Source organism: Perognathus longimembris, chromosome 15 (assembly GCF_023159225.1).
Source record: "Perognathus longimembris pacificus isolate PPM17 chromosome 15, ASM2315922v1, whole genome shotgun sequence".
In the NCBI taxonomy this organism is placed as follows: Eukaryota; Metazoa; Chordata; class Mammalia; order Rodentia; family Heteromyidae; genus Perognathus; species Perognathus longimembris.
This window is the reverse complement of record NC_063175.1, coordinates 900,953-925,531: the sequence shown is the minus strand read 5'-3', so window position 1 is coordinate 925,531 and position 24,579 is coordinate 900,953. Positions and strand designations below refer to the sequence as shown.

Below are 24,579 nucleotides of genomic sequence, written 5' to 3'. Positions count from 1 at the left end.
GGTTATTAAATTTCTGATATTGTGCATTATTAAAAATTTTGTCTCTGTAAAAGTCATATACTATGTTTTTTTAGGAGAGCCAAATAAGAACTTTTTGTGGAGAAAAATTTGAAGTGTAAATTTGACCAGTAAAAATTAATTTGAAAAAATACTTCAGGTCTGGCTTGATGGTATACTACAGTCCCAGCACTCAGGAGCCACAGGCAGGAAGATACTGAGTCCCAGACCAGACTGGGCTGCATAGTAAGACCCTGTATTTAGAAATATAAAGAAGTCAGGTGTTTACGAGTTACTCAGTGTCATGCTATTTACTTATTTCATTGACATGGTGTTAGCTCAAAAAAAGGAAAAGTAGCACAGTAGATTCTCAGTGTATATTAGTGTTCTTTAGTACCTTATGTGTGGTTTATTATTAAAGATGTGAGACCTTGTGAAGAATATTAATTTTTATCTCAATTTCAGAATACATTCTATTCTGCTGGGAAAAATTATTTACTACGTATGTGCAATGGTATGTAATTCAGTAAAAAGTGAGTATTGAAAAAAAATGTGAATGTGGCCCCAAACAGGTGGTTTTATTAAATACTACCATTAACATTTTAAAGATAGTTTAGTAAATTAGTAGTCTCATTTCTTAAAATTTAGGTTGGAACTGGTAGCTCACACCAATAATCCTAGCTACTCCAGAGTCTAGGATGTGGGCTGGGAATATGGCCTAGTGGCAAGAGTGCCTGCCTCGTATACATGAGGCCCTGGGTTCGATTCCCCAGCACCACATATACAGAAAACGGCCAGAAATGGCGCTGTGGCTCAAGTGGCAGAGTGCTAGCTTTGAGCAAAAAGAAGCCAGGGACAGTGCTTAGACAGGACTGGCTGAGTCCAAGCCAACACGGACTGGCAGAAAAAAAAAAAAAAAAAAGAGTCTAGTATGTGGAAAATTGCAGTTCTAAGCCAGACTAAGCAGGACAGTCTGAGAGACTCCATCTCCAAATAAACTTAGCAAAAGCAGGACTGGAAACATGGTATAAGTGGTACAACATCATCTGAGCAAGCAAGGATGAGGCCCTTGGTTTAAATTCAAGTATCAGCGAAAGGAAAGCGAAAATTCATCATTCAGTTTAAATTAAACTGTTCATTCTCTAGGTGTAAACTTAATGAAATTCAATTAGATTCAGTAAAAATCATTTTCCATACTCACTTATTTTGTTCCCAATTTATAGTAGTTTTAGGTGATGATGGCTTCTACCCATCTTGAGAACCATTGCTTTAAGAAAACAATCTGGACAAATAGGTTAAGAAATTTATGTGTTATAATAAATATAGAATGATCTTTTCTGAGTAACATTCATTTTCATATATTAATAGATCTCCTAAGAAGATTATCGAAGTCCCAGAATACAGTCTTCTGTGGACGAATTCAACTCTTTTTGGCCAGACTTTTTCCTCTATCTGAAAAATCAGGTAAGCATTTCTACATTAAATTCTTTGCAGGATTTTTTTTTTCAGTTCTTTTTTTTTCTCAATTTTATTTTTATATTGTCAAACTGATATATAGAGCAGTTACAGTTTCATACTTTAGGCATTGGATACATTTCTTTTTTTTAAATTTATTAATTGAACATAAATTTTTTGACAAGGTGTTGTGCAAAAATAGTACAGTTACATAGTAGGGCAGTGTGTACATTTCTTGTGATATCTTACACCCTGTTTTTCTTTCCCTTCCCTAGGTCAGGTAGACATATACACAATACACAATGTATCAAGAACATATGCAAGGGCTGGGAATATGGCCTAGTGGCAAGAGTGCTTGCCTCCTACATATGAAGCTCTTGGTTCGATTCCCCAGCACCACATATATGGAAAATGGCCAGAAGGGGCGCTGTGGCTCAGGTGGCAGAGTGCTAGCCTTGAGCAGGAAGAAGCCAGGGATGGTGCTCAGGCCCTGAGTCCAAGGCCCAGGACTGGCCAAAAAAAGAACATATACAGTATCCATGTGGCCTACGCCCAAGAAAATTCTCCTAGGGCTTTAAATGTAATGTCAATATTAGACAATATGTCGACAGTAGTCTTATATGAACGTACATACATAGCTTTTGAGCTATTGTATTCACTGAGAGGTCAATTTTTGACCTTTATATGTTGAGTAGTTCTTTGGTTTTAGTTACATAATGTTGAGTCGCTGCCTCAATCCTGTGGGAAATACCATTTGACAAGCAGTTTTTGGTTTCACAGACCTGGTCTCTACTGTCTCTTTGTCATCCTTTCTTAACAGTCATATATCAGGGAGATCATGCCCCTTTGTTTTCTGTGTTCTAGGCTTGTCTCGCTCAACATTATTTGTTCAAGTTCTGACCAATTCCCTGCGAATAACAATATTTCACTATTCCTAATCGCTATGTAGTATTCCATTGTGTATAGGTACCATATTTTTTGGATCCATTCATCTGGGGAGGGGCATCTGGGTTGTTTCCATATTTTGGCTATTGTGAATTGTGCCGCAATAAACATGGAAGTACAAATGTCTTTGATATCTTGGGACCTGCTGTTCAGGATAGATGCCTAGGAGTGGTATGGCCGGGTCATAGGTAGGTCTATATTGAGCTTTTTGAGAAACCTTCATACTGTTCTCCAAAGTGGTTGTACTAATTTGCACTCCCACCAACAATGGAGAAGGGTTTCTCTTTCCCTGCACCCCCTCCAGCACTTGTTGTTGCCTGAGTTCAAAGGATAGGCCGTTCTAACTGGAGTGAGGTGGTATCTCAGGGTTGTTTTTATTTGCATTTCCTTTACTACCAGGGATGTTGAACATTTCCTCATATGTTTCTTTGCCATTTTTATTTCTTCTCTTGTGAAGTCTCTCTTTAGCTCCTTTACCCATTTCCAAATTGGTTTATTGGGCTTGGAGGGGCTTAGTTTTTTTAGTTCTCTGTAGATGACAGATATTAGGCCTTTGTTGCTGTGCTGGTAAAAATTCTTTTCCATATCGTTGGCTGTCTTTCTGGTTTGGTGGCTATGTCCTTAGCTGTGCAGAAACTTTTTAATTTGTAGTAGTCCCATTTGTCAAGTTTCTCCCCTATTTGTTGTGCCCCTGGGACTATATTCAGGAAGTTCCTTCCTGTGCCTATAAGTTCTAGAGTCTTTCCTACTCTGTCCTTCAGTAGTTTCAAGGATTCAGATCTGATATTGAGATCCTTGATCCATTTTGAGTAGATCTTGGTGCATGGTGATAGGCTTGTGTCTACTTTGAGTTTTATGCATATGGCTGCCCAGTTTTCCCAGCACCAGTAGTTGAAGAGGCTGTGTTTCTTCCATTGTATGTCTTTAGCTCCCTTGTCGAACATCAGCTGACTGTAAGAGTGCGGTTTTATTTCTGGATCTTCAAGTCTAATCCATTGGTCTTCCAATCTGTTTTTATACCAATACCAGGCTGTTTTTGTTATGATGGCCCTGTAGTAGAGCTTGAAGTCTGGTATTGTGATACCTCCTGCACTATTTTTTTTTGCCTAGAATTGCTTTGGCTATTCTGGGTTTTTTGCTGTTCCATATGAATTTATGGATTGGTTTCTCTATTTCAGTGAAAAATGTGGCTGGGATTTTGATAGGTATTGCATTGAATTTGTATAACAATTTGGGCAATATGGCCATTTTCACTATATTGATTCTGCCTACCCATGAGCATGGGAGGTCTTTCCATCTCCTTGTGTCTTCTTTGATTTCCCTTATTAGATTTTTGTAGTTTTCATTGAATAGGTCCGTCACGTCCTTGGTTAAGTTGATCCCTAGGTACTTTATTCTTTTTTTGGCTACTGTAAATGGAATTGTTTCCATAATTTCCTTTTCTGTTTGTCTATTGCTGGTGTACAGAAAAGCTGCTGATTTTTGTGGATTGATTTTGTATCCTGCTACTTTGCCGAATTGGTTTATTAGGTGTAGGAGTTTGGGTACTGAGTTTTTTGGGTCCTTCAGATATAAGATCATGTCGTCTGCGAATAGGGATAACTTGATTTCTTCCTTGCCGATGTGGATCCCTTTGATGTCCTCCTCTTGCCTTATTGCTATGGCTAGGGATTCCAGCACTATGTTGAAAAGAAGTGGGGAGAGTGGGCATCCTTGTCTTGTTCCAGAGTTTAAGGGGAATGATTTAAGTTTCTCTCCATTTAATATGATGTTAGCAGTTGGCCTGTTGTATATGGCTTTTATTGTTTTGAGGAATGTTCCATCTATTCCTGTTCTCTCCAGAGCTTTTAATAAGTATGGATGTTGTATTTTGTCAAAGGCTTTTTGGGCATCGACTGAGATAACAATGTGATTCTTGATTTTAGTTCTGTTGATGTGGTGAATTACATTGATTGATTTACGGATGTTGAACCATCCTTGTGACTGAGGGATGAAGCCTACTTGGTCATGATGTATAATTTTCTTGATCAGTTTCTGGATCCTGTTAGCTAATATTTTATTGAGGAGCTTTGCATCTGTGTTCATTAATGATATTGGCCTGTAGTTCTCTTTTTTGTTGGGTCTTTGCCTGGTTTGGGAATGAGTGTGATATTAGCTTCATAGAATGAGTTTGGGATTTCTCCCTCTGTTTCTATTTCGCGGAAGAGTTTGAGGAGTATTGGTATTAGCTCCTCACTAAAGGTATTAAAGAATTGGTTGGTGAATCCATCTGGGCCTGAGCTTTTCTTTGTTGGGAGGTTCTTGATTACCCCCTGTATCTCGCTGTAATTTATTGGTTTATTTAGTTGATTTATTTCTTCTGGGTTCAGTTTGGGCAGTTTATACTTCTCTAAGAATTGATCCATTTCTGTAAAATTATTGTTTTTTACTGAGTAGAGGTTCTGGAAATAGCTCCTTATGATTGTTTGAATATCGTGTGTACTTGTTATAATTTTTCCGGTGGAGTCCCTGATTTTACGTATATGAGTCTCTTCTCTTCTTTTTTTTGTAAGTCTTGCGAGTGGTCTGTCAATTTTATTTATTTTCTCAAAGAACCAGCTTTTAGTCTTATTTATTTGTTGAATGGTCTTTCTATTTTCAATCAGATTTGTCTCTTTAATCTTTGTGAGCTCCCTCCTAGTCATTTTGGATTCGATCATTTCTTGTTTCTCCTGTTGTTTTAGTTTCATCGTGAGGTTATTCACCTGCTCTGCTTCCATTCTTTTAATGTGAGTGCTGAGGGCAGTGATCTTGCCCCTCAGTACTGCCTTAGCTTTGTCCCATAGGTATCTTTGTGATGTATTTTCATTGTCATTGTGGCTTATGAATTCTTTGATTTCATCTTTAATTTGGTCTGTGGCCCAAGTGTTGGATAACAGTGTGTGGTTTAGCCTCCAAGAATGTGTATAGCCTCTGTGGTAACCGTTGTTATTGAGGGTTACCTTTATTCCACTGTGGTCAGATATAATACATGGGATGACGTCAATACTTTTGTATTTGCTGAGGTTCTTTGTGTGGGCTATGACATGGTCTATTTTGGAGTATGTGGATACATTTCTTGTACTGTTTGTTACCTTCTCCCTCATTCCCCCCTCCCCTTTCCCGCTTTCCCTTTCCCCCCATGAGTTAGTTGTTCAGTAGATTTACACTAAACAGTTTTGCAAGTATTGTTTTTGTAATCATTTGTCTTTTTTACCCTGTGTCTCTCGATTTTGGTATTCCCTTACCAGTTTCCTCGTTCTAATACCTGTATACACAGTTTCCAATGTACTCAGATAAGATACAGAGATAGTGCAGGTACAACCACAGGAAGGGCATACAAGAGGATCATCAATAATAGAAGCTACGGTTTCACATCGCATGTTGAAAGTAATTACAACAGTGATATCACAGTCGTTTCCATAACGTGGAGTTCATTTCACTTAGCGTCATCTTTTGTGTTCATAAGGCTGTAGCTATTGGGCTCTTGTGATCCTCTGCTGTGACTAGCCTAAACCTGTGCTAATTATTCCCTATGAGGGAGACCATAGAGTCCATGTTTCTTTGGGTCTGGCTAACTTCACTTAGTATAATTTTTTCCAAGTCCTTCCATTTCCTTACAAATGGGGCAATGTCATTCTTTCTGATAGAGGCATAAAATTCCATTGTGTATATGTACCACATTTTCCTGATCCATTCGTCTATTGAGGGGCATCTGGGTTGGTTCCAAATTCTAGCTATGACAAATTGTGCTGCGATGAACATCGTTGTGCTGGTGGCTTTAGTGTGTTCTTGTTTGTGGTCTTTTGGGTAGATGCCCAAAAGTGGGGCTGCTTGGTCATTGGGGAGCTCTATGTTTAGCCTTCTGAGGAATCTCCATACCGCTTTCCAGCGTGGCTGAACCAGTTTACATTCCCACCAACAATGAAGTAGGGTTCCCTTTTGGCCACATCCACTCCAATATGTGTCGTTGTTAGTTTTCTTGATATGGGACATTCTTACCGGGGTCAGATGGAATCTCAATGTTGTTTTGATTTGCATTTCTTTTATGGCCAGTGATGTAGAGCACTTTTTCATATGTCTCTTGACCATTCTCATTTCCTCATCAGAGAAGTCTCTTTTTAAGTTATTAGCCCACTTGTTGAGGGGGCTGTTGGTTCTTTGGGGTTTTGATTTGGAGGAATGTAATTTTTTTAGTTTTGCATATATTTTAGATATGAGGCCTTTGTCCATTGTATGGCTGGTAAAGATCTTTTCTCAATCTGTGGGCTTTCTGTTTATCTTGCGAGCTATGTCCTTTGCCCTGCTGAAGCTCTGCAGTTTGATGCAGTCCCATTTGTCCATCCTTTCCTTGATTTGTATCATTTCTGGGTCTTTGTTAAGGAAGTTTTGTCCTGTGCCATGGAGCCCAAGTGTTTCTCCTCCTCCTTCTTGTAGTGTTTTCAGGGTATCTGTTTTGATTTCGAGGTCTTTGATCCATTTGGAATTGATTTTGGTGCAGGGTGATATATGAGGATATAATTTTAGTTTGTTGCAAGTGTTGAACCAGTTTTGCCAGCACCATTTGTTAAAGAGGCTATCTTTCTTCCAAACTATTGTTTTAGCTCCTTTATCAAAGATTAAGTAGGCATAGTTCTGTGGGTTCATTTCTGGGTCTTCAATTCTGTTCCATTGGTCTTCAGGCCTGTTCTGGTGCCAATACCAAGCTGTTTTTATTACTATAGCTTTATAATACAGCTTGAAGTTGGGTATTTTAATTCCTCCAGCACTGTTGTTTCTGCTTAGGGTTGTTTTTGCTATTCTGGGTCTTTTATTGTTCCATATAAATTTCTGGATTGCTTCCTCTATTTCATTAAAAAATGGTGTTGGGATATTAATCGGTATTACAGTGAATTTGTAGATAGCCTTTGGCAGTATTGCCGTTTTGATTATATTAATCCTCCCAATCCAGGAGCATGGGAGGTTTTTCCATTTCCTTAGTTCTGCCTTAATTTCGTTTTTGATGTTTTTAAAGTTCTCATCATAGAGGTCTTTCTTTTCTTTTGCTAAGGTCATTTCCAGGTATTTTATGTTTTTTGAGGCTATTGCAAAAGGAGTTGCTTTCCTGATCTCAGCCTCGGCATTCGGGTCATTAGCATATAGAAATGCCATTGATTTTTTTGAGGGTTTATTTTATATCCTGCAACTTTGCCAAAGTTTTGGATCAGCTTTAGTAGCTTGGGAGTAGAGTCTGTGGGGTTCTTTAGGTATAGGATCATGTTATCTGCGAAGAGAGAAAGTTTAACTTCATCTTTTCCTATTTGGATCCCCTTTATATTTTCTTCTTGCCTAATTGCTCTGGCTAGGAATTCTAGTACTATGTTGAAGAGAAGGGGAGAGCGCTGACATCCCTGTCTTGCTCCTGATTTTAAAGGGAATGGCTTTAGTTTTTCACTTTTGAGAATTATACTTGCTGTTGGTTTGTCATAGACTGCCTTTATTAAATTCAGGAGTGTTCCCTGGAATCCCAGTTTTTCCAAGGCTTTTTGCGTAAATGGGTGCTGGATTTTATCGAAGGCCTTTTCCGCATCCAGAGGTATAACCATATGGTTCTTTACCTTGCTCCGGTTGATGTGGTGGATTACATTAATCGACTTGCGTATATTGAACCAACTTTGCATCCCTGGGATAAATCCAGTTTGATCGTGGTGTATGATTTTTTTGATGACCTGTTGAAGTCAGTTGGCCAGAATTTTGTTGAGGATTTTTGCATCTGTGTTCATCAGGGAAATCGGTCTATAGTTCTCTTTCTGTGATGAGTCCTTCTCTGGTTTTGGGATGAGGGTTATACTGGCTTCTTAGAATGTGTCTGGTAGTGAACTTTCTCTTTCAATTTCATTGAAGAGTTTGAGAAATATTGGTGTGAGTTCTCTTTTGAAGACCTTGTAGAATTGTGCTGTGAATCCATGTGGACCTGGGCTTTTCTTAGATGGGAGATCACTTATTGCCGTTTCTATTTCAATGCTGGATATGGGTCTTTTCAGAAGTTTTAAATCTTCATGGTTGAGTTGGTGGATATCAATTTTTTCTAGGAAATCATCCATTTCTTCCAGGTTCTCAAATTTGTTGGCATAAAGGTTTGCAAAATAGTCCCTTATTGCGTTCTGAATTTTGTTTGTTTCTGTGGTGATGTTACCTGTTTTATCTCTGATCTTGTTTATCTGGGTTTGCTGCTTTCATTTTTTGGTCAGGTTTGCTAGGGGTCTGTCTATCTTGTTAATTTTTTCAAAGAACCAACTCTTTGTTTTGTTGATTCTTTCGATGTTTTTTTTTGTCTCTAATTCATTTAATTCTGATTTGATTTTAATTACTTGCTCCCGTCTATTGACTTGGGGTTTGGCTTGTTCTCTTTCGAGGAGATTAAGGTGCTTCCTTAAGTTGTTGAGTTGCTGTCTTCCCGGAAGTCTCCTTTTTTCAGTTCTTAATGGATCAAAATTTATCATAAGAAAAATGCTTATAGAAAACTGAAAGATGGCATAGAAATTGTTAGCTTATTTTGTTTTACTTGTATAACTAATCCTTGATCATTGATCTTTTAAAGTTCAAAGCTTATTAATGATGTGCAGTTGAATCACACTGAAATATGTATATATGAACTATCCTGTCTATATTTCATTTCATAATGTAAGCCAATTTTTCCATTGCCACTTTCTCCTTTAGTCACTACTGTTAAGTCATAGTTACTTCCTCTCCTTTGTTTTTTTTTTTTTTTTTGGCCAGTCCTGGGGCTTGGACTCAGGGCCTGAGCACTGTCCCTGGCTTCTTCTTGCTCAAGGCTAGCACTCTGCCACTTGAGCCACAGCGCCCCTTCTGGCCGTTTTTCTGTATATGTGGTGCTGGGGAATCGAACCTAGGGCCTCGTGTATCCGAGGCAGGCACTCTTGCCACTAGGCTATATCCCCAGCCCTCCTTTGTTTTTTTTTTATTTTTATGAAATTTTGTAGAATACACTCATGGAAATATATAGAGAGCAAATGTAGAATATAATAGTTATTAAACAAACTTTGTATAACCACTGTTGTCCAGCTCCAGAAATGGAACACAGCCAGTTTTCCAAAGCCTTACTGTCTGCAATTCTTTTCGTACCAGATTTTAATATTTCTTTACTTCAATTTTTCCCTAATTTAATACAAGACTAGGGAACCATCTGCTTTATATATTCTTTTTTTTTTTTTTTTTTTTTGTCGGTTGTGGGGCATGATCCTAGGGTCTGGGTGCTGTCCCTGAGCCTTTCTGTGCTCGAGGCTAGCACTCTACCAAGTGAGCCACAGTGCCACTTCTGGTTTTTGAGTGGTTAATTGGAGATAGGAGACTCACGGAGACTTTCTTGCCCAGGCTGCCACAATCCTCAGATCTTAGCCTCTGAGAAGCTAGGATTATAGGTGTGTGCCACTGGCACCGCCCAGCTGCTTTATATATTCTTGGAAGGATTAATAAATTAGAATATATGAAGAGCTTTCAACAGTGCTTGCCTATAGTATGACCCATAGCATATGCTTGTAGGGGGTTATATGCACTCTTTTTGTCATACCATACATAGGTTGTGTTTTCTTTCCTATTTATTTTGTATAGTCAGGATTAATATAGACCCACTTTTTGTATTTTTGACCTTCCATCTCAGATAATATTTCCTTAGATTTTTCTTTAGCATGTATCTGATGCCTGAAAATCTTTCTCTTTTTTGCTTGTAGAATGGGTCTGGTAAACTTACAGTTCTAGGTTGACACTAAATAAAAAATGTCCACCTGTGAGATATAATCTTTAAAATTGTCTTTGGCTCATCACTAGTTCTTCTTCTTTTCTTTTTTTCCTTCCTGAAGCCTGAACTCAGGGCATGGCTGCTTTCCCCAAGCTTTTTTGCTCAAGGCTAGCACTCTACCACTTGAGACCCAGCTCCACTTCTGACTTGTGTATGTATGGTTAGTTGGAAACAGTCTCACAGATTTTCCTTGTGTGGCTGTTTTTGAACTGCATTCCTCAGATCTCACCTCCTTAGTAGCTACAGATATCTTGACTTTTTTGAGGACAACTATAAATTTTTTTTCTCTGATCTAAATTTTCTTTTTCTTTGGTTTTCTTTAGTTATGTATTTATAGGTGGCATTTTTATTTATCATGTTTAGGATTGTGGACATTTAAGTCTGTAGATTAGGGTTGCTTATTCAGTTTGTAATAAGTGTAGCCATTATCTCTTCAAATATTGTGTATGTTTTTTCTCTTCTTAAATGTCTGATTAAGTATACATTATATCCTCCCTGTATCTGTCACTTTTTCTTTATAATTAAAAATCTAGGGGTTGGGAATGTGGTGGTAGAATGCTTGCCTAGCATGCATGACGCCCTGGGTTCGATTCCTCAGTACCACATAAACAGAAAAAAAGCCAGAAGTGGCACTGTAGCTCAAGTGGTGGAGTGCTAGCTTTGAGCAAAAGAAGCTCAGGGACAGTGCCCAGGCCTCAAGTTCAAGCCCCAGGACTGGCAAAAAAAAAAAAAAATCTATTGGTTTCTCTCCATGACATTTTGAGTAATTTTCTTAACTTTTCCAGGTAACTACTTTTTCAGCTGTTAATATCTGCTGGCAGAGGAATTTTTTTTAGTTATGTCATATTTTTCATTTTCAGGAGAACTTTTTTTTTTTTTTTTTTTTGGCCAGTCCTGGGCCTTGGACTCAGGGCCTGAGCACTGTCCCTGGCTTCCTTTTTGCTCAAGGCTAGCACTCTGCCACTTGAGCCACAGCGCCACTTCTGGCCGTTTTCTGTATATGTGGTGCTGGGGAATCGAACCCAGGGCCTCATGTATACGAGGCAAGCTCTCTCACCACTAGGCCATATCCCCAGCCCCTCAGGAGAACTTTTTATTAGTCTGCTGTTAAACATTTTAGTTTCTTACTCCCCAATAATGTTTGCAAGCTCTTTGTGTGTCCCTGTTTCCCAATGCCAGGGGAGAAGGAGAGAAGAAAATATAAAAATAAATCTGTACTCGTTAGCTGTCATTCCCCACTCACCACCATCCTTACTCTCTTCCTCAAGCCCTAAGCAACCATTAGTCAACTTTTAAATTTTCTTTTGACAGCACTAGGGTTTGAACTCATAACCTCATACTTAACTGGGCAGGTGCTCTACCACCTGAGCTATGCTTAAATTAATTCTCACAAGTTTTTCAATTCTGGGCATGTAACATAATTAGGATAACAGTATGTGTTCTTTTGTGACTAATTTCATTTAGCGTAATGTTTTCAGAGTTATTTATGTGATAGCATATATCATTACTTCCTTCCTTTTGTAATGATACCACATTATATAAATGATACCACATTCTTAGCTATAAGTATACTAGATTTTGGTTATTTACCATTTGATAGATTGGGTTGTTCCACTTTTTTTTATGAGTTTCATGGACTTTCCTGCCTGGGCTAGCTTCAAACTGGGATCCTCAGATCTCAGCCTCCTGAGTAGCTAGGATTACAGGTGTGAGCCACCAGCGCCTGGCTTGTATCTTTTTTTTTTTTTTTTTTTGGCCAGTCCTGGGGCTTGAACTCAGGGTCTGGGCACTGTCCCTGGCTTCTTTTTGCTCAAGGCTAGCACTCTGCCACTTGAGCCACAGCGCCACTTCTGGCCGTTTTCTATATATGTGGTGCTGGGGAATTGAACCAAGGGCTTCAAGTATAGGAGGCAAGCACTCTTACCACTAGGCCATATTCCCAGCAAGGGCTTCAAGTATAGGACGCAAGCACTCTTAACACTAGGCCATATTCCCAGCCCTCGTTTTGTTTCTTTTGGATATATACTCAAAGTGGAAATGCTAGGTTACCTTCTAACTGTTAAGTTTGAATTTTTCCTGAAGAGAGAGATTGTGTGTGTGTTTGTCAAGAGAGGAGGTAAGAGGGAAACATTGTGGAGTCATAGTAACTCTAAATGTGAAGACCTATTTGTTTTGTAATGAGACTCTCAGTCCTATAGTAATGCGTGTAGATTCTAGTTTGGTCCTATCCTGTTGTTACTGGCTTTTGTCATGTTAGTATAAAGTGATATCTCATGGTTTTTATTTACATTTCCCTAGTAACTGTTTGTGTTAAACACTTTCAAATGTTTATTGGCCATTTATATGTCTTTTTTAGATATATTCCTATCTTTTCCTGCTTAAGTAATTAGTATTTTTATTGCTAAGTTGTACTTATTTTGTATTCTAGATACTAGATAGACCCTTAACAGATGTATAATTTACAAAATTTTCTTGAGATGGCTATGGGAGTTCAGTCCCTACTGATTGTGGGAATTGAACCCAAGGCCTGGAACATGCTGAGCCCATACTCTAACATTAAGCTACACCTCCTTACTATCTATTTGTTCTCTTGATCATGTTATTTATAGCACACGAAAGTTTTAAATTTCAATGAGATTTATCTATTTCCTTTTGTTTCTTATACTTTTTTGGTGTCTTATCTAAACTACTACCTTGCCATAGGTCACATAGTTTTGTTCCTATGTTTTCCTGAATTTTATCTCTGGATTCATTTTGAATTGATTTTTATATGATGTTATGTAGAGATTCAGGTTCTTTGCATGGATACTTAATTGTCTTTGCACTAATTTTTGAAAAACTATTCTTTTCCTATTGAATTGGCAACTTACCTTCTTTATATCTTTAAAATATCAAGATAATTGCCCTGTAGAGCCTTGGTGCTGTTTGTAAGTCCTTTTATTCATTAATGTCTTTTTTGTTTGTTTGTTTTACTTATTGTTCTTTTTCCCTCCCTTCCCTTTCCTCTTTCCCCTTCTCTCCTCTTCTCTCCTTTCCTTCCTCTTTTCCTTCCAAGGTCTTTTTAAACCCAATTTGGCCTCAAATTCAGTCCTCTTTACCTCACCTCCCATATAGTTGGAATAACAATGTCTGCTGGCATGCTTAGGTTAATGTTAACTTTTCTTTTTTTAACACTAATAGAATTTGAACTCAGTACCTTGCCTCCTGAGTGCTGGGATTACAGACATGAACCACCACTCCCAGAATTTGATTCTTTTTATGTAATGCTATTCAAGAACAAATTGACACAATACAATACAGAGTATAATTTCACTAAGGAATAAATATAAATTGCATCAGTTCAACAATGTATAAATAAATATAGTTTCTGAAAACCACATTTCTTACTGTCAGAGAAGTTAAAGGTAAGTATGTGAACTCTATATCACTTGAGCCATGCCTCCAGTCCTTTTTGCTTTAGATACTTTTCAAGTAGAGTATTCAAGTACAATTTTCATCTTAGCAGGCCTTAGACTGTGGTCCTCCTGTTTCCACCTTCCAAGTTGTGGGAGGTTACTAGCATGTGCCAACACTTACTTGGCTTGTTCTTTGAGATAGGGTCTTCCCACCTTTTTGCTTGGCTGGCCTCAAACTGTAATCCTTCCTTATGAAGGTCTCAAACTAGACTCTTTAGTTCTCTGACAGTAAGAAACATGGTTTTAGTTAGCTTTAATTATGATATATTTACTTATTTGCTATATACCCTAGTTCAATTGATATAATTTAAATTTATTCCTTAGTGGAATTATATATGCTCTATTTTGCATTGTATGGTTTTGTTCTTGAGTAGTCATTAATGAAAAGGGATCATCTGAGCTGGAAGTAGTGGTTCATGTCTATAATTGCAACACTCAGGAGGGTGAGGCAGGAGAATAGACCGTTTGAGACCAACCTGGATTACATAGTGCCAGGCCATCCTGAGCCACATAGCAAGATTGTCTCAAAAAAAAGATGACCTATTGTGATGATAATTTATGTACAAGTGTGGTATTTTGCTAAATTATGGATTTAACATTTCATTTGTTTTGGATTTAGATGTAGTGGATTTGCATTGAAAAATAAACTTTTCTTTTAAATAGGACTTAACTTACAGAGTCAGTTTAACTTGGAAAATGTTACTGTCTTCAATACCAATGAGCAGGAAAGCACCCTGGGTCAGAAGGTAAGACTGGTATGAAATCTTACAAGATACTTATAACAAAATATTTTGTGCGCTGGTCCTAGGGCTTGAACTCACAGCCTGTGCACTGTCCTTGAGCTTTTTTGTTCAAGGCTAGTGCGCTACCAGTTCAACAGTAGCTCCACTTCCAGCTTTTTGGTAATTGATTGGTGATAAAGAGTCTCACAGACTTTCCTGCCTGGCTGGCTTTGAACCACAATCCTCAGATCTCAGCCTCCTGAGTAGCTAGGGTTACAGATGTAAATTACCAACACAGCTCATTTTCTTTTGTTATTTCTATAACAATACATTTAGATATGTCTCAGTCCTTTAATGTCTTCTTTTTTTGTATATATATTTTTTTTTGTCTAGATGTAAGAAGAACCATGTAAGTGGACATGCCCTGAAAACCAAAAAGGGGACTTTGAGGGACTGATGCCCTTCCCAGGGAGCTGAGAGCTATGATGTTCTCAGCTTAGGACTAATGGTTGTGAGAGGTTATGTAAAAATGCATTTGATGTCAGGAAGGAGACAAGCAAATCCTATTATCCTCCCCCATTTTCCTCCTGCGTTATACATTCTGGGTTTTCTTCACTTCATTTTACCCCACCCCCAATACCCTATGTCACTCCTGGTCTTTTAATTACTAAACACGTTGCAAAAAACCAGCACTCTGGGCTTGTTAGCATGATTAATGAGCAATTAAAACTACGTAAGCAATTACAGCCATTCCACATTTTCCATGTTCAGCTGGCAGCATGTTTTGTGGTGGGGAGGTCAGCTCTTCAGCAAGAGGGATGGGCACTACTGCAGGCAAGGAGAGCTCTTGTGATCACAGCCTCCACCCTCAAATAATCATGGGTCTCCAGAACCACACACCCTGTAGGTGAAGTGGCATAGAAAACCCTCCCCAAGTCCTATCACATGCCCTGCCCTGACACTTCAAGAAAAACACATTTCAAAAAATTCCTGCTGGGCACCAGTGGCTCACATTCTAGCTACTCAGGAAGCTGAGATCTGAGAATCATGGTTCAAAACGAGCTTGCAAAGTTAAGTCCATGAGACTCTTAGCTCCAATTTAGCAACATGAAAGCCAGAGTGGAGCTGTGGTTGAAGTGGTAGAACATTAGCCTTAAACCAAAAAGCTCAGTGATAGTGTCCAGGCCAAGTTCAAGCCCCAAAACTGGCACAAAAAAAATAAATAAAAATTCCATCCCACCGTTGAACTAATAGAAATAAACAGAAAAGTTGAGAAAAATTCATGTTGCAACAAAGTTTTTTATGACTCTTTGCAAGAAGTATCATGCATAAAGTAGGACAAATATTTAAAGTCTAAGAAACTCATTCACTCATATAAGGAAGGGAGGGAGCCCTAGGTTTTATATCTTAGATCTCAAGATTTCTGGGGCAGGCAGGAGTAAGCATGGCTGTTTGCCAGCAATGTCTAATGCCTTCTTAATGTATATTTAATGTACTTTATTTTTAGTTTGAACTCAGGGCCTCACACTGTCACTCATTGTTTTTTTTTTTTTACTCACTGCTAGTGTTATACTATTTGAGTCATATCTCTAGTTCCTTAATGTCTCCTGATAAGTCTTTCTGTTGTTGTTTGTTTGTGCTAGCACTGGGGCTTGAACTCAATGCTTTTTCACCCAAAGTTGGCACTCTACCATTTAAGTTACACCTCTACTTCCATGCTCTACTTATGTAGCCTTTTGCTGGTTAATTGGATATAAGAGGCTCTGATTTATCTGCTATGGCTGATTTTAAACCAAGATCCCCAAATCTCAGCCTCCTGAATAACTAATATTACATGTATAAGCCATTGGCACCCAGCTTTGATAAATCTAACAATGGATATACAGAATCCCATGTCAGTGGACACTTACATAATCTTTAGATAATCTCTAATGTAAAAAATTATCTACAGCATTTCAGAGAAAAGTATTGCTAAAATATATAGGTAAATAGTGTTGCTAAACTATGTAGGTAATTCTTTTGTCAATACTGGGGTTTGGACTCAGAGCCTTGTTAGTCTCTACCATTCAGCCATGCCTCTAGCCCCTTTTTTTGCTGTCTTAAGTAAGTGCCTGGCCCAGTATCTGCTGGGATGACAAATGTGTGCTACAAAACCCAGCTTCTTTCTCTTGAAATGGAGTCTTTCAGATATTTCTGTCAAGGCTGGCCTACACCAAAATCTTACTAGTTTTCTCACCTAGCTTAGGATAACAGGTATTGGGGTCACCCACCCAGTGATGGGTTCAGAGAGGTCTGCCCAGGCTAACATGTGATCCTTTAGATCTCAGCCTTTTTTGAGTAGATAACTAAAATTACAGAAAAGAGCCACTGGCTTTCACATTTGAAATTTTTGTGATAACTGTTGCCCAGTTCTCAAAATGGTTATACCCATTTATTTGTTTGTTTATGTATTTATTTTTTTGCTATGCTAGGGTTTGAACTTAAGGACTTGTTACATAGGTATTCCTCCACTTGAGCCACGCCTCCATCCTTAGTTATTTGCATTTATACTTCTACCAATGACATATAATGCCTGCACACTTTCCACAGCCTTGCACCAATCCTGGAAAATAGTAATTTTTGTTTGTTTGTTGGGTTTTTTTTTTGCCAGTCCTGGGGCTTGAACTCAGGGCCTGAGCACTGTCCCTGGCTTCTTTCTGCTCAAGGCTAGCACTCTACCACTTGAGCCACAGCGCCACTTCCAGCTTTTTCTATATATGTGGTGCTAAGGAATCGAACCCAGGGCTTCATGTACACGAGGCGAGCATTTTACCACTGGGCCATATTCCCAGCCCGGTACTATTTTTTTTTTAAGTTTCTCTTCAATGGACAAAAATATTTGAACATTAAATTTTTTGTTTTATATTCCTTTGATTAGTGTCAAAGTTAAAGCATTTATATATGGACTAGAATTTTTCTTTAGTGAATTACCTCTTAGTTGTACTTCTCACTGTATATGTTTCTAAAACATTTACTATAAGACCATTTGTTTCCAGAGAGGATTTGTTGGCTTTGTTTTGAGAAATAACTAGTTTGTGTCTTTTTTTCTTCTAGTCTTGGGGCTTAAACTCAGGGCCTGGGAGCTGTTCCTAAGCCTCTTTGTGCTCAAGTCTAATGCTCTACCACTGGAGCTACAGCTCCACTTACAGCTTTTTTTGAGTAGTTTATTGGAGATATGAGTCTCATGAAGACTTTTCTGCCCAGGCTGGCTTTGAACCACAATCCTCAGAGCTCAGCCTCCTGAGTAGTTAGGACTATGGGCGTGAGCCATGGGCACCTGGCTTAGTTTGAGTCTTAATACTATGTCTTCATGACTGTGTTATGTCATTGTTATATTTTTCTTGTGTTCTTGGATTGATCACATTAAATTCCCATCTTAAAGATTATGTGTCTAGATAGTTCTTGTAACTAGACTTCTCTCAGAATGTAATTGGCCTAATTCCTTCTCACTGCTTCATGACAAGCTGTCCTTTTTTTATTTTAAATTCAGCACTCTGAGGATAGAGAAGAAGGAATGGATGTAGAAGAAGGTGAAATGGGAGATGATGAAGCTCCAACTACTTGGTAAGTTTTTTGTTGTTGTTGTTGTTGTTTTTGGCCAGTCCTGGGCCTTGGACTCAGGGCCTGAGCACTGTCCCTGGCTTCTTTTTTTTTTTGCTCAAGGCTAGCACTCTGCCACTGAGCCATAGCGCCACTTCTGTCCGTTTTCTATATATGTGGTGCTGGGGAATCGAACCCAGGGCCTCATGTATACGAGGCATGCACTCTTGCCACTAGGCCATATTCCCAGCCCTCTTGGTAAGTTTTTTTTTTTTTTTGGCCAGTCCTGGGCCTTGAACTCAGGGCCTGAGCACTGTCCCTGGCTTCTTCCCGCTCAAGGCTAGCACTCTGCCACTTGAGCCACAGCACCACTTCTGGCCGTTTTCTGTATATGTGGTGCTGGGGAATCGAACCTAGGGCCTCGTGTATCCGAGGCAGGCACTCTTGCCACTAGGCTATATCCCCAGCCCCTCTTGGTAAGTTTTTAAAGCTTAAAATTCCTTAATTTACAGAATCATTTAATGACCTATGAAATACTCTATTGAAGATATAAACAAGGAGGTAGGAAATGGAGCTTATAGATTTCATATGTGTTTATATACATACACGCACATATATATAGTTTTATATATATGTATAAAACTTTAATGTGTTTGACTTAAAATAATAAATCCTGTGTCATTAATAGGCTGTATCAGTCGGTTTCCAACTAGTTCATCATTTCCTTAATCTGCCATATGTATATTCCCAGTGTTTAAAAAGCCAGTCTTAGGGGGCTGGGGATATAGCCTAGTGGCAAGAGTACTTGCCTCATATACATGAGGCCCTGGGTTCAATTCCCCAGCACCACATATACAGAAAAAAATGGCCAGAAGTGGCGCTGTGGCTCAAGTGGCAGAGTGCTAGCCTTGAGCAAGAAGAAGCCAGGGACAGTGCTCAGGCCCTGAGTCCAAGACCCAGGACTGGCCAAAAAAAAAAAAAAAAGCCAGTCTTAGGAATTCCTTCCCTTTTCCCTTCCACTAAGCTTGTAGGCCTGCTCCCTATGAGTATTAGACTTGCTATGAGGTTGAAGTGGTTAGAAACTTCCTTTTGCATTCTCTCTTGTCTTTGCTCTTACTACTGTATCTTTTCTCATCCTCTATTGGCCTGAGTATTCTTTCCAAATAATTTCTTCATAGTGCTAGTTGGAAGCACTGAGGAAGAAAAGAGAAGATGTAAAGGAAAATTTTTCTGCTAGTACACTTACAGATGTAATCAAAAGAGTTTGTGTTATTACTGCCTAAAAGAGCAAGAAGGGATTCCTCTGTCTTCCCAGAGAGATTTATTCCTGCTATCTCAGATTTCAAATTCAACCACATATCCCCATAAGAAACATTTAGAAGTAGTATAGCTCAAAGCTTATTCTCAAGGCTTCATAGTCAGGTGACCTTAAACAAGTCAATTTTAATGTTTAAAGATGTAGCAGTGCCACTACTCACTGTAGTTTTTTGGGAGAAATAAATATCAGAAGTAGTCTGCTAGTTATTATTGTTAGATTTGTTGGTGTTACAAATAGAGAATGTAAAGCACTTTAAGCAGTGTCTATTCAGTGACCAGTAACTAGATATTATTTAGCTGTAGTTACTATTTTTTTAGAAGCCTTTTTACTTATGCACAGTATGGATGGAGTAGGCTTTTGGGGTCTGGCCTGAGCAGCTCTGGGCCAAGGTAGTAGGCTTCTAGGTAATGGGTTGCCTAAAGTGTAAACGAAGCCCTTAAAGACACTTTGCTAGATTCTGTCTAGATCTGTGGAGACAATTCAGCTTTGTTGAATAAGATTATACACTAGTCCCAGCTGCAGAAAGTTCCTTAAGCAGAACCTGGCACTCAGCTGCCTGTCTCTTGCAATCATTATTTTTTGCATGAATGAAGAAAGTATACGGAAATTACTTCACGAGCAGCTATCCTACTACATGGCATTGTAGTTTACAGAACAAGACACATTACCCATAATTACTTATAGTATGAAGTCTATTTCAGATTTGGCTCAAATGCCCCAATAAAAAATTTTATACTAAATAACTAATGTGAAAGGTCCTATAAAGTAGCTCAGTGGTTGAAAATATTGAAGTTTTATGGAATATTTTGGCTAAAATAGGTAAAAGACAATCTATGGTTTTTGTTGTTGTCGAGATGGAATCTTGCTTTGTTGTAGAGGCTGGACTGAATTCCCAACCTTAGAGATTCTCTTGCCTCAGCTCCACAAATCTATTTAGCTGAGACTAAATCACAGCCAATTAGACCTGGCTTGAAATGTTCTATTTAAGGTAGTAAATCTCACTTCTAATTTGTTATTATTTACTTTTTTTTTTTTTTTTTGCCAGTCCTGGGGCTTCGACTCAGGGCCTGAGCACTGTCCTTGGCTTCTTTTTGCTCAAGACTCACACTCTACCACTTGAGCCATAGCACCACTTCTGGCTTTTTCCATTTATGTGGTGCTGAGAAATTGAACCCAAGGCTTCGTACATGCTAGGCATTGCACTCTACCACTAAGCCACATTCCCAGCCCACAAGTATCTTACATAGGTATGTTTTGTGTGGATAAACAAGAAATCCAAAAGTTTTTGTGTAATGGTGACAGTGGAAGATAAATTGTAGTGGATTGATTTATGAATAGAAAATAATGAAGTAGTGGCATGGACTATAGACCATTCTTTTAAGTTTATTTAGCTATGAAGGAAAAGCAGAGGAAAATATAAACATCATGAGAGGTACTTTTTAAAAACCTTTGTGCCTCAACTATTAAGTTTCCTAGCTGGACACCAGTGGCTCACACCTGAAATCCTAGCCATTCAGGAGGCTGAGATCCAAGAATAGTTGTTTGAAGCCAGCCCAGGCAGAAACGTCCATAAGACCCTTACCTCCAATAAACACCAAAAAGCCAGAAGTGGCTCGAGTGATAAAGCACTAAACTTGTGCAGAAATGCTCAGGGCCAGTATCTGGGCCCTGTGTTCAAGCCCTAGGTCCAGCACCAAAAAAGTTTACTAATATATCAGTTTGGAGCCTGCCCAGGCAGATATATCCAAAGGCTCTTAACTTTAATTAACCAGCAAAAGGCCAGAAGAGAAGGCATGGCTCATGTAGTAGAATGCCAGAAAAAGTTGAGTGAGAGTATAAGGTCCTAAGTTCAAATCCCAGTACTGGAGTCAAAAGGTCTGTTGGTACTACAGATTCAAAACACACTTAGATTAGAAGTTGAAATAGTAATGGCTTAAGTAGGTAAAAGAATGGTGCTTGTTTTGGTAATACTAGTTTTATTTGTGCCCTATGTGTTGTTGTTTTTTTTTGTTGTTGTTTTGTTTTTTGTTTTTTGCCAGTCCTGGGTCTTGGATTCAGGGCCTGAGCACTGTCCCTGGCTTCTTTTTGCTCTAGGCTAGCACTCTGCCACTTGAGCCACAGCGCCAGTTCTGGCCATTTTCTATAGATGTGTGGTGCTGGGGAACCAAAGCCTGGGCTTCATGTATATGAGGCAAGCACTCTTGCCACTGGGCCATATTCGCAGCCTTATGTGTTTTGTGTTATACTGAGCCTTTGTGTTATACTGAGAGTTTGTACATCTATGCCTGTGGCATAGATTCAAATTAACACTGGTTTTAACATCATAGAGGTTAATTTCTTTCCTTCCATTGCTAAACTTTGTAAACAGGCAGACAAGGGCTGCTAATGCAGACTTTTACTCATTGAGATTGTCCTTAAATCCAGAGTTCTTCTAACTTCTTATTCCAACATACTTCATTGTTTGTTCTTTTTCCTATAATGCAGTAGGTCTTATCATGACATCCAGATTTGAGCCAGAAGGAAGGGGTAAAATTAAATGATAAAACATTGCCTCAAAATTGCACTTAGGACTTTTTCCAGCTTATTTCACATTATATCTGAAGGTAAGGGAGGTCAGGAAACATTGCCTTTAATTCTTAGTAATCATGAATCTAGCCAGAGTTCAAGGGCTCCATCATTATACATAAAGAAGTCTGTTGGAGTCTTCAAATCTCCTAAAATTGTTCATAAAACTTTTTTTTTCCAATCCTAGGGCTTGAACTCAGCACCTGGGCACTGTCCCTGAGCTTCTTTTGCTCAAGGCTAACACTATACCACTTGAGCCCCAGCGTCACTCTGGCTTTTTCTGTGTATGTAATGCCGAGGAATTGAACCCAGGGTTCGATGCATGCAAGGCAAGCACTCTACCACTAAGGCACATTCCCAGCCCCTGTAAAACTTTTTAAAAGTGTTTTTGGATTTTATAGGTATTTTGGGAAAAGGGGCTATGGCTTTCATGAGCTTCTGAAAAGGGTTTTTGACCCAGGAGGAGTTAAGAATATCTACGTACTTACTTGTAAATTAATTTAAATAATTTAACATAACATTTATTTCACTAGCTCTATTCCCATCGATTACAACCTGTATAGAAAATTCTGGTCACTTCAGGATTACTTTAGGAACCCAGTACAGTGCTATGAGAAGATTTCATGGAAAACTTTTCTTAAGGTAAGTTGCTAATTACAGACTGCCATAAACTTAGTGTTTTATAGCTAATTGAACAACTTAAGCTTACTCTTATTCAACATACTTTTCATGATAGAATTCTGCCTTTAATATTTTGTACCTATTTTGATATATGATGATAAATTGCAAATTAATATATAAACTACTGATTTTTTTTTTTTTTTTTTTGCCAGTCCTGGGCCTTGGACTCAGGGCCTGAGCACTGTCCCTGGCTTCTTTTTGCTCAAGGCTAGCACTCTGCCACTTGAGTCAGAGCACCACTTCTGACCATTTTCTGTATATGTGGTGCTGGGGAATCGAACCCAGGGCTTCAAGTATACCAGGCAAGCACTCTTGCCACTAGGCCATATCCCCAGCCCTAAACTACTGATTTTTATAAAATAGTAACTTGAGACTTAAAAATTAGTAAATTCTTGGATTTTTTAATATGTGGAATGTATATAAAATCGATGGTTTTTTGCATAATATATCCTGTCTTTACTTTGCACAAAATTATTTTAGTTATCCTATTACAACTATGGTATTAGGTCAAATTAGCCTACTGGTTTGCATACTAAAGTTGATTGGAATTCAGCCATGATGATTTATTTGTGAAAGATTTTGTGTTTCTTTTGGCTGAACTGTGTAGTGTTGCAGCTGACACTTCATGTACTATTTAAAACTTAAGACTGTCTAGTCTCACAGAAAGTTTGTCAACCCTGTTTTTAGAAAAATTCTATAGAGCTGAGATGTAGCTCAGTGGAAAAGTACTTGCCTAGCAAGTATGGGGATCTGGGTTCAATACTCGGTTAAAAAAAAGAATTCTCTATATTTCTTGTTTTTTTTATTGTAGTTGAAATGCAGGAAAATAGGTCTTATCAGTGTTAGTAGTGGTGTGTTATGTGTTATTTTAAGTTTCTGTTTCAAATCCAACTTAGTGGAACATCATTTGAAAGCAGAATAATTGGTTAGTGAGAAATTATGAGAAATTGTCTTCCAACTGGACAGACTTTGATGTCATGATTTTGTTTAGTCAGTCTTATCACAAGAAAAGAGAGTTCTCACAGCTAGTTAAACAATTTCACTAGTAAATTTTTACATATAGACAGCCTTTCTGCCAGTAAGTTCTATGTCTCTAGATAGAGAATATTTGGGAAAGTATTGTATCTGTACTTAATATATACAGACTTTTCTTGTCATTTCCTGATCAATACAGTGTATCACATTTTTCTCAGCATCTACATTGTATAAAGTATAAGAAGGTTGAGGAAGTGGCTAAAGTAGTAGAGCACTTGCCTAGCACATGCACAGGAGTGGGGCCAGGTTCAGTCTCCAGTACTCTACTATACAAAATATTTTGTGGATTACAGATAATTGAAAAAGGATTTAGGTATACAGGAGAATATGCATTGATGGTATGCAAATAACATACCATCTTATGTAAGGAATTAAAGCATCCTCAGATTTGGATTCCAGAAGCAGGATTGAGGTCCAGGAACCAATGTCCCACAGATACCAAGGGACTACTATGTTTTCAAAGCATTTCTTTATCTGCCCTTTATACAGATTTTACAATAAATTATATTCCGTTAGGACTAAAGCATTTCATTCCATTTCATTTTATATGAAATGGAAACCAATTTATCGCATATAAAATAATTTTTACAACCCTTTGGCTATCATATTGCTGTCATAATTTCTCTTATTTGATGTACCTTAATACCATGCATATATATGGCTGATTGGGAGTAAAGTCTTAAGTGGTAAACTAACTTGATTTTTTTTTTTTAAACTTTCCAGTATTCTGAAGAAGTTCTAGCTGTTTTTAAGAGTTACAAACTAGATGATACTCAGGCCTCCAGAAAAAAGATGGAAGAGCTGAAAACAGGAGGAGAACATGTCTATTTTGCAAAATTTTTAACAAGTGAAAAGGTATATACCTTTCTTTTTTCACATAGCACCATGATATTTTTCTTCTGTGAGCTGGTAGTGTTTCAGTAACATTTCAGTAGAAATGTTACTTTGCTTTTAAATAAAGCAAAGTTAATTTGAAAGTGATGTTAATTTGAAAGTGCTATTTCTTCCTTG

General features: G+C 38.3%; 1 protein-coding gene across 2 annotated transcripts in view; it reads left to right on the top strand.

Moving 5' to 3' along the window:
- The window catches only part of Thoc1 (THO complex 1), a 46,925-nt gene that overhangs the window by 5,413 nt on the left and 16,933 nt on the right, over nucleotides 1–24,579 (top strand). For both annotated transcript variants that reach the window (XM_048363756.1, XM_048363755.1), the window contains exons 6-11: nucleotides 463–511; nucleotides 1,366–1,461; nucleotides 14,332–14,414; nucleotides 17,920–17,993; nucleotides 22,386–22,494; nucleotides 24,292–24,423. In XM_048363756.1, the coding sequence (XP_048219713.1) occupies nucleotides 463–511; nucleotides 1,366–1,461; nucleotides 14,332–14,414; nucleotides 17,920–17,993; nucleotides 22,386–22,494; nucleotides 24,292–24,423 (543 nt within the window). The remainder of the gene's footprint in view (nucleotides 1–462; nucleotides 512–1,365; nucleotides 1,462–14,331; nucleotides 14,415–17,919; nucleotides 17,994–22,385; nucleotides 22,495–24,291; nucleotides 24,424–24,579) is intronic.